At 34.4% G+C, this 11,016-nt stretch overlaps 1 protein-coding gene across 2 annotated transcripts; it reads right to left on the bottom strand.

Annotated features, from left to right (window-relative positions):
* Window positions 1–442: 442 nt before the first annotated feature.
* LOC139523797 (uncharacterized) lies at window positions 443–10,656 on the bottom strand. 2 transcript variants are annotated; one of them, XR_011664695.1, is made up of 3 exons: window positions 10,552–10,656; window positions 6,582–8,811; window positions 443–1,885 (listed from the first exon to the last, which is right to left on the bottom strand). XR_011664695.1 is itself a non-coding variant. In XM_071318080.1 (2 exons), the coding sequence occupies exon 2, from the start codon at window positions 8,080–8,082 to the stop codon at window positions 7,108–7,110; it is 975 nt and encodes a 324-aa protein (XP_071174181.1). In that variant the 5' UTR covers window positions 8,083–8,811; window positions 10,552–10,656; the 3' UTR covers window positions 6,954–7,107. The 2 variants fall into 2 exon arrangements, 1 of the variants encoding a protein (XP_071174181.1); XM_071318080.1 differs by lacking the exon at window positions 443–1,885 and having other exon boundaries at window positions 6,954–8,811.
* Between the last annotated feature and the right edge of the window lie 360 nt (window positions 10,657–11,016).

The following is an 11,016-nucleotide window of genomic DNA, read 5'->3' as shown; positions in this document are numbered from 1 at the left end:
GAAGTACTTGCTTTTCTAATATTAATTTTCATTATTATTTACTTCTTTTTTTGGATGTCACAAACTTACTTATTGGGTTCAATTTTTTTTACAGCAATTAACAATTTTAACAACAGGCTGTGTTGTAAGGTTTTCCGTTTTGAAAGCATTTCTGGTTTAGCACCATAATTTAATTCAAATAAAACATTTAAAATGAGAGGATTTAAAAAAAAAAAGAAGGTGCAATTAACCCTTTCCCTTTTAAAAGGCTAACTATTTTAATTGGGTTCGTGTTGTATATAGTTTTGTAAGGACTTATCTGTCCTTTCGTTATCTTTCTCTTTGAATTAAAAGTTTTGAATATCACATTGGCATCTTGATCAGTTACATGATACAAATAACATCTGAACCCTCACTCTTGATTTTAAAGTGTTTGTTGATCAAACCTTGACGTGGACACTTCTGTATTTGTTGTATCGTTTATTTAAAGTTCAACTTGGTAATAATTATAACATGTAGAATAACACAGAAGTTGTTCACTTTGTGTTATTGAATTAGAGGTTCACCATCTTTGAATAAACAGAGATATATTTTAATGAGACAGCAGGCCCATAATAATAAAAAAGCTGACATCTTACGGTAAATAATTGACATGCGGCTATATAATGTCACGCTTAAAATTGCCTCAAATATGTAGAAAAACGTGAATCTAAAGCCCTGGTCACAACGAACCCACGACACATTTATGCAGCGCCACGACATGAAAATTGGTCAAATCGTGGGTCATTCGTGATCATCGTACGACAGTCGCACGATATTTTGAGCATCGTGGCGCTGTCGTGTGTCGAAAATTAGACATGCACCTTTTTTGCTCTACGATTTTTTGTCGTGTCACTGTCTTGTGGCTGTCGTGATAGTGTCTTACCACTGTCGTGCGACTGTCGTGCAATAAACACATTGTCGTGGGTACCAATATAAACCATTTTAATAAAGATAATACTTACAACTGTTGCACGACTGTCGTACTACAATCCAACGACTGTCGTACTACAATCCAACGACTGTCGTAAGACACTCGTGATACAGTCGCACGATTGTCTCACGAATACCAAATTTCGTACGATGCTCGCACAACATTAAATATCTGTAGTACGACAGTGGTTTGTTCGTCGTGCAACATATTTTTATGTTTTATTCAGAAGGATACAATTCGGCGGGAATGAATGTTTGGAAAAACATAACGTCTGCCGTTTAAAGAGGATAGCTATTCAATGAGAACGATTACACTTGGTCCTGCTAAATAGGCGCATTGTCGGACTCCAACAAGAGCAAAATATGGTCCTGTTTGCGTTAATTTAAGCCCGTGAATAGTATAGGAACCAGCGAAACGCCCGACTTTGATGGGTTAGGCCACAGATCGAACGGTGCATGATGTCAGGGCAGAATAGTATACACTGATGCAAGAGTTGGAGCGAGAATCTGCCGGTGATTGCGTTGGATTCATGAAGATTGAGCCTGGCATGTTTCAAGACAGTGGCACGACAGTGACACGACAGTAACACGCTCATTCTATGACACGAAAACCTGAAAAATAGACCTAAAAACTCCGACTGTCGTACGACTGTCACACGACCGACTTGCGAGTTACCTACGACAGTACAATTACAATTCTTTTTTCTCTGTCGTGTACCCATCATGGAAATGTGACCACTCGAAATGTTTTTTTTTACATTTTGCACGACAGTGCCACGACAACTATTTTATATATCTTGCACGACAAAAAATCGTACGATCTGTTGTTACCGGGGCTTAAAGGAAACGGAAATACGGATTCCGTAATTAACTCCACAAAATTGGTCTAGAGAGTAATTGACATTACGATTTCTACAATCAAACATTTATTAATCTAATTATGTACAATTTCAAACATTTATTAATCTAATTATGTACAATTTCAAACATTTATTAATCAAATTATGTATAAATTTTCAAAAACAAAATATCTATAATGTTTTAACAGTCTCTTTTATTTGCATGCAGTGGCGGATCCAGAGGTTTTCATAAGCGGGGGAAAAAGGGGGGGGGGGGCTGACTGACCTAGGCTAAGGGGGAGGTGCCGCTCAAGTCATGCTTCAGTGATTCCTTATATAATCAACCAAATTTTCCCCACGAAATGGGCCCCCAGATCCGCCTATTGCATGGATCATATGATGTATCTCATTTAGTTTAAGTCTATTTTACAGTTGATTAACACGCATTTTGTTTATTTTTTCAATCGGCACTACAAGTTTCTGTTATTTTTTAATTACCAGTAAGTATTAAAACAAGAGGCTCTCAAGAGCCTGAATCGCTCACCTTAATTCTTTTGGTTAAATCTCTCTTAATGATTATTTTGGCTTTTCAATTTATTTAAATGTTTTTTGGATCGTCCTATTTTCTTCAAAAGCCAAAAAAAATAATCATTTTCTCCTATGTTCTATTTTAGCCATAGGAGCTATGTTTCTTGACATACAAGGAAATAAAATATAAAATTTATACTAGATACTCTGAAACTCATTTAGCCTAAGTTTGGCTGAAATTGATACAGCAGTTTCAAAGGAGAAGATTTTCTAAAGTAAGTCAACATGATGAACAAATTGTGAAAACAGTCTTTAAAGGGCAATAACTCCTTAAGGGGTCAATTGACAATTTTGGTCAAATTGACTTAATTGAAGATCTTACTTTGCTGAACATTATTGCTGTTTACAGTTTATTTCTATCTATAATTATATTCAAGATAATAAACAAAAACAGCAAAATTTCCTTAAAATTACCAATTCAGGGCAGCAACCCAACAACAGGTTGTCTGATTCATCTGAAAGATAGATCTTGACCTGATAAACAATATTATCCCATGTCAGATTTGCTCTAAATGCTTTGGTTTTTGAGTTATAAGCCAAAAACTGCATTTGACCCCTATGTTCTATTTTTAGCAATGGCGACCATGTTTGTTGATAGATCATAACTTCGGATACAATTTACAAACTAGATACCCTAAGGTCCATTCAATTAAAGTTTGGAAGTATTTGGCCCAGTAGTTTCAGAGAAGAAGATTTTTGAAAAGATTACAAAGATTTACGAAAAATGGTTAAAAATTGACTATAAAGGGCAATAACTCCTAAAGGGGTCAACTGACCATTTCCGTCATGTTGACTTATTTGTAAATCTTACTTTGTTGAACATTATTCCTGTTTACAGTTTATCTCTATCTATAATAATATTCAAGATAATAACCAAAAACAGCAAAATTTCCTTAAAATTACCAATTCAGGGGCAGCAACCCAACAACAGGTTGTCTGATTCATCTAAAAATTTCAGGGCAGATAGATCTTGACCTGATAAACAATATACCTCGTGTCAGATTTGCTCTAAATGCTTTGGTTTTTGAGTTATAAGCCAAAAACTGCATTTGACCCCTATGTTCTATTTTTAGCAATGGCGACCATGTTTGTTGATAGATCATAACTTCGGATACAATTTACAAACTAGATACCCTAAGGTCCATTCAATTAAAGTTTGGAAGTATTTGGCCCAGTAGTTTCAGAGGAGAAGATTTTTGAAAAGATTACAAAGATTTACGAAAAATGGTTAAAAATTGACTATAAAGGGCAATAACTCCTAAAGGGGTCAACTGACCATTTCCGTCATGTTGACTTATTTGTAAATCTTACTTTGTTGAACATTATTCCTGTTTACAGTTTATCTCTATCTATAATAATATTCAAGATAATAACCAAAAACAGCAAAATTTCCTTAAAATTACCAATTCAGGGGCAGCAACCCAACAACAGGTTGTCTGATTCATCTAAAAATTTCAGGGCAGATAGATCTTGACCTGATAAACAATATATCTCGTGTCAGATTTGCTCTAAATGCTTTGGTTTTTGAGTTATAAGCCAAAAACTGCATTTGACCCCTATGTTCTATTTTTAGCAATGGCGACCATGTTTGTTGATAGATCATAACTTCGGATACAATTTACAAACTAGATACCCTAAGGTCCATTCAATTAAAGTTTGGAAGTATTTGGCCCAGTAGTTTCAGAGGAGAAGATTTTTGAAAAGATTACTAAGATTTACGAAAAATGGTTAAAAATTGACTATAAAGGGCAATAACTCCTAAAGGGATCAACTGACTATTTCCGTCATGTTGACTTATTCGTAAATCTTACTTTGTTGAACATTATTCCTGTTTACAGTTTATCTCTATCTATAATAATATTCAAGATAATAACCAAAAACAGCAAAATTTCCTTAAAATTACCAATTCAGGGGCAGCAACCCAACAATAGGTTGTCTGATTCATCTGAAAATTTCAGGGCAGATAGATCTTGACCTGATAAACAATATACCTCGTGTCAGATTTGCTCTAAATGCTTTGGTTTTTGAGTTATAAGCCAAAAACTGCATTTGACCCCTATGTTCTATTTTTAGCAATGGCGACCATGTTTGTTGATAGATCATAACTTCGGATACAATTTACAAACTAGATACCCTAAGGTCCATTCAATTAAAGTTTGGAAGTATTTGGCCCAGTAGTTTCAGTGGAGAAGATTTTTGAAAAGATTACTAAGATTTACGAAAAATGGTTAAAAATTGACTATAAAGGGCAATAACTCCTAAAGGGGTCAACTGACCATTTCCGTCATGTTGACTTATTTGTAAATCTTACTTTGTTGAACATTATTCCTGTTTACAGTTTATCTCTATCTATAATAATATTCAAGATAATAACCAAAAACAGCAAAATTTCCTTAAAATTACCAATTCAGGGGCAGCAACCCAACAACAGGTTGTCTGATTCATCTGAAAATTTCAGGGCAGATAGATCTTGACCTGATAAACAATATACCTCGTGTCAGATTTGCTCTAAATGCTTTGGTTTTTGAGTTATAAGCCAAAAACTGCATTTGACCCCTATGTTCTATTTTTAGCAATGGCGACCATGTTTGTTGATAGATCATAACTTCGGATACAATTTACAAACTAGATACCCTAAGAAACATTCAATTAAAGTTTGGAAGTATTTGGCCCAGTAGTTTCAGAGGAGAAGATTCTTGAAATAGTTTACGACGACAGACGACGACAGACGACGGACGACAGACGACGGACGACGACGGACGCCAAGTGATGGCATAAGCTCACTTGTCCCTTCGGGACAGGTGAGCCAAAAAAGGGAGAACGTATTTATCGTGGGGCAACAGATAAAAATAAATGGGGAATGTGTCCATTGGACACAAATGCCCCGCTTGCATGTAACGTTATACAGGGACAGAACTAAAGAACAGCAAAAAAAATGCTGCTACCCAAATTCGAACTTGATTTGAATGTTGTGGCAATAAGCATTGTGTAAACGTTTCATAAAAGTTGGTTGGGGCATTTGGTTGGAATGGAATCGAATTATTTAACAAATTTTGTATTTGTAAAGAGGCATACTTCTAGAACGTAAACGTGACGCCACCAAAATTCCAAAACTTAATCTGTGTTTTGTTGTAGCAAGCATTATTAATAAGATTTATAGCATTTGGTTGAGGTAACGTAATATATTTGATAGAGGGTTAACTTACTTCTTACAAGGAATTCGAAGCTATTAAACCAAAAGTTCCAAATGGTGAAGTTGAAATCGTCCCTTCTTAAATTTTACGGACGCCATCTCGAGTTGGTTAATCGTTATGGTATAACGCTTCACAGATGATATCGGATATGTTCCTTATGTCGTAACTACAATCCAATCCTTTTTTACCACGAATGTGACTTGCGGAATTAGATTATTTACTGGGTTTGTAATAACATGAGCAACACGACGGGTGCTGACCCTTCCGGAGTACCTGATATTACCCCTCTTTTTGGTGGGGTTCGTGTTGCTTATTCTTTAGTTTTCTATGTTATGCCTTGAATATGTACTATTATTTGTCTGTTTGTCTTTTTATTTTTTAGCCATGGCGTTGTCAGTTTATTTTCGATCTATGAGTGTGACTGTCCCTTTGATATCTTTCGTCCCTCTTTTTCAGAAGGACAACGCCCGTTGTCACGTGGCACACATTTCGTTAAACTTTTTTGAGAACAATCACATTCGTGAGTTGCCATGGCCAGCAAATGAATCCAGCTTTATCGCCAATCGAACATCTGTGGGATGAACATGGACAACGTTTCAGAAATAGTCCAAATCTACCGGAAACGCTCGCTCAGCTCCTAATAGCACTTTCCAGGGAATGGGACAACATCCCTCAAGACTTCATTCGACGTCTAATTGATTCAATGCGAGGAGGTATCAGGCGGCAATAAATGCAAGAGGTTCACATATTACACATTTTTGTCACGTTAACTTGAATTTCTAATTCGTCCTGTTAAAATTGTCCGAAAATGTGCAATATTGTTTCAAATAGAGAAAACTCGTAATTATTTTCTTCAAAATAATGTTAGCTAACTGTTCCATTAACGTATTTTGTTATTATACATATAAATGATCTTACAAACTTGTAATTTAGCCTAGTATATATATATCTTTACAACATGAAATTTCCTTAGTCATGTTAGTTTCAAAATTCTAAATATCATATAGACATATCACTTTGAAAAATATTTAATTGTATTTTATAGTATTACAAAGTAGTGTGCGTTTCTTATCGTTATCCAAAAAGATAATATATAGTTAATAACAACGAACTTTTGTTTTGGGTTATTCATTTTTTTGTTTATAAATTCTGAATAATTTCCAAAATCGGTATACAAAATGCGGTTTTAGCTATTTTCAGGCGTCAATAATCAACTTGGTCATCCATCTCTTACGGAAAATAAGTCAAATTGGACACAATGACGAATATCAAAGTAAATTGTGTTAAGCTTCGAAAACGTGAAATAGAAGTTGACATTTAGACATTTTGTAAAGGCCCTGATGTGAAATTAATTCAGAGAAAATTGACCCAACAAAACTAATAAAAAATACTAAATTTAAAACTGACAATCTACACTCTTAGAGTAAATATCTTACGTTAGTAATGTCAATAATATTTTTGCACTGTTTACATTGAAAATTTGTTTGTAAGTCTACAGAATGTTTCAAACTGTTTGATTTCTGACGTTTAGCCGATCATTTAACTTCATACAAACTGGCTGGTCCACATGAATTCGTTACCATTAGAATATTTCTTCCTTTGTCAAAATGGATACCAAAAGGGTCTTGTATCCCATTCTCGTTTGTTAACAATCGACGCACGTGCTTTCCGTCTGGTGAAAATACGACAATACTGTCATTCCAATAGCATACCACGTACACGTTGGAATCATTATCAACTGCTACTCCACGAACAGATTTAAAAAAAGATTCGTCTTTGTATTCCCAAACCTTGTGTCCCGTGACTGTGTAGCATGTTACGGTACCTGATTCATTTTTTGTTTGGTATATCTTGCCTTTTGATGTTGTTACATAGTTCCATCCATGCTTGCCATCGACTTTAACTACTGAGGTGGCAGTACTTTCACTTTTGACGTCTGCTATTTGAATACCACTTCCTACTTCATAATATAGTAATCTTCCTTTTTCATTTGTAATGCCGTAGCACTGATGGGACGTTTTAATCTGTCTTACAGTTTTTCTTTTGACGATGTTGATTATTTCTATGTAATAAGGCTCTGCATTATGGGTGACAGCGACCGTGTTTTCATCAATACATGTAACATCTAAAGGCCAATGGGATACAGGTGATTCACAAACAAACAATCCATTGTCCTTGTGGATTACAAGCCGATCATTGGATTGATCAACAAAAACAATTTTACCAGAAGGCATGATAGTACAACCTGTGATTGCAATTCTTTTTTTTCCTTTCTGTATCTCAACTTTTTTTAATAAGGTAAGCTGAATGTCATTAATTGTTTTTGGTATCTTTGGTATCATTTGCTGAGCTTGTTTTTCCCTATCCGTAGTCACGGAAATGGTTGACGGTTTTGGTATAACGGATATCTCACCAATCTTCGTCATAGACAGAATATCAGACATCTTGGCATCCATTCTCCATTGTAAGTTGAGTTGTTGTAAACATCCATCTTCTATTAATGACATCATAAACTCCTCTTCTTTTTGAATCTTGGATTAAAGCATTTTACCGCCAAAAAATGTCTGAAGGTCAGTTGCAAAACGTTTAGTCGCAGTTATATTTTTCTGTAGCTCATCTATTGTTTTCCCATGGTCGGAAACTTTTTGCACAAATCTGTTTATTTGTGATATGACTTTTTGTTCCGCAGCTTGTATATCCTGTTGTATGTCTTGTTCAAGTTTATCTAGATGTTTGTTGATCTTCTCACGTGTCTCTTTTATATCTGCATGGAATCTCTGTCGCTGATGCTTAATTGCCTCTAAATTCTGCCTTCGATCTTCCACTATTCTTTCTATGTTTTTCTTCATTTCTTTTAAACTTTGTTCCATAATGTCAAATAATGCGGAACCTTTCGAGGTTTTAATAATTTCATCAATTACTATCAAATCACATTTCTTGTGATTTGTTGTGATGCAAGGCGGACAACAAAGTTTTTCGTGTAGAGAACAGTAGTGCTGATATTTTTTGTCATGTTCTGGGCAGTATTGGTTTATGCTTGCTATTGTGTGCGGTATTTGTTTATAATCATTCATTGAAGTTACCTCATGATGTTTTGTTCCTCTTGAGGCTCGATGATGTTTTTCACACGATGTGCATATCCCTTCGTTGCACTCCGGACACCAAACGGCAGCCTCGTTCACCACGTCCTGAGCTTCACATACACCACAAAATGATCCACTAGCTGAAGCCATTCTTATCTTCAAAACAAAATTCAAAATCATCTATTAGCTACTGACTTTAAAACATCTTAATTGTACTTCAAATCCGTTTCATTTAACTTGTAGTCCTAAACTTTGAACAGAAAATATCAAAACAAGAGGCTTCAAAGAGCCTGAATCGTTCACTATGACATTTTAGTATTCGTTTTTACCTTTATTGCAATCAGTTGTTTGTTCATTAGTGAATCTTATTTAGAAATCTTTTTGTATATCATGAGTCATTTTTACATTTATATTTATAAATATATCATATACATGTATATACATTCTAAAAATCGTTTATTATTTCAAAGTGGTATAATCTTACTTTAGCTTTGTTTAAACCTGTTTATTTACTTTTGACCTTAATTATTTATCCCTTGTAAATTTCATTTACTATGTTTTTTGCTTCAGGTATTGAAGATCAAATTTATTCGTTCATTGTGTGTTAATTTTAGTTTTTTTTTATTAAGTTAAGCCTTCCAATTTATATTTTATAGTGTGTTTTTTCGATGGCGTGATGTTATACTATTGTTTCAGAAAAGGGAGAAGGTTTGGTACCATTAAAACGTTTAATCCCGCTGCAAATGTTTGCATCTGTCCTAAGTCAGGAATCTGATGTACAGTAGTTGTCGTCTTTTTACGTAGTTCATACGTGTTTCTCGTTTCTCGTTTTTATATAGATTAGACCGTTGGTTTACCCGTATGAATGGTTTTACATTAGTAATTTTTGGAGCCCTTTATAGCTTGCCGTTCGGTGTGAGCCAAGGCTCCGTGTTGAAGGCCGTACCTTGACCTATAATGGTTAACATTAATATTTATAAATTGTTATTTGGATGGAGAGTTGTCTCTTTGGCACTCATATCACATATTCCTACATCTATATACAGTTCTTTTTAGATTATTACATAATCATTAAAGTAAAAAATCCTGATTCAAGATTTAATATTCATATTAGAGTCTGATATTTGGCCAAGTTTACCAACTAGAACTTTCTACTTTACCTCGAATTACTTTTATTTTATTATTTGGTTTAAAATCCCCAATTCCCTTTTAGATAAAACTTAAATCATCATTTAGTTGAATCACAGCTTAAAAGGTGTCAATTGTGTAAACGTATTTGTAGGTCTTGTTTTGCTGATATTTAATGGTTTTTTCTATCTTTTAGTTTCTGTAGCCCCCAGAAAAAAAATTCACCAATGAGTTATAAGGATTTGATTGACTGTTTTTGTAAGTCTTTTTTCTGTTATACTGTATTAGATTTTCTGTTTGAAAACACATCCAAGTTTGAAAACAGTAATCATCTTGCAAGGCCAATTACTGTTCTATTGGGCCAGTTGTTTGCAGAACATAAAAAAATAAACATCGAGAAAGGTGATCGTCGACTCGATGTACTTGAACGGAAATGTCTACATATACTTCATTCCTTTTACCTTTGAATATACAAACTATTCTTGACATTACATTTCTGGGGAAAATTTGGTTGATTATATAGGGAATCACTGAAGCATGACTGGAGCGGGGCCCCTCTCAGGGAGTCAGTGGTCCCCACTTATGAAAAGTTCTGGATCCGCCACTGGTAATTGTGTTTCTATAGCATGTATAGAAGCTATATAAAAATCCGTGGTCATCACAAAGAACTGAAAGGACTTTTGGTTTACTCTGCAAATTTAAATAAAAGTCATTTGCTAATGCATTGATAATTAAGTAGATGATATAAAATAATATTAGTAGTTTTACCTTAAATGTTTAGTTTCTGTCATTCAAAAATTCTTATCGAAACAATTCATGTTTTCTGAAAAGGTCAATAAATCAACCCGGATGTTTAAATGTCACTATATACACGTAACGCATGTATACTTTTCTTCAAAAGAAACGCAGCACATGCACAACAATTGGCAGCTGCATTCATCAATACAGTATATATTCCAGTTGTAAAATGAAGAGTTTAGACTGATAGCGCGAATAGAAAAGAGCGTCGATAATTTTATATATTTATTAAAAAAAAACTATAAATAGACAGTTAACGACAAAATATGAATTGGCGGGTGTCAAATATAACAGAGCGGGGTCTTAATAAACTAGTCAAAGCCGTTAAACATCTGTAGCAGTCGATGTCATATATATATCAGTGGTGGAACCTGAAATCAACTGACTGCCATAAGAGAACTCCAGCAACAATGATTCTTTAAATAATCACCATAA

This window comes from Mytilus edulis, chromosome 5 (genome assembly GCF_963676685.1).
Source record: "Mytilus edulis chromosome 5, xbMytEdul2.2, whole genome shotgun sequence".
NCBI classification, from domain to species: domain Eukaryota; kingdom Metazoa; phylum Mollusca; class Bivalvia; order Mytilida; family Mytilidae; genus Mytilus; species Mytilus edulis.
The sequence above is the reverse complement of the archived record's forward strand: the minus strand, read 5'-3'. Positions and strand labels throughout refer to the sequence as shown.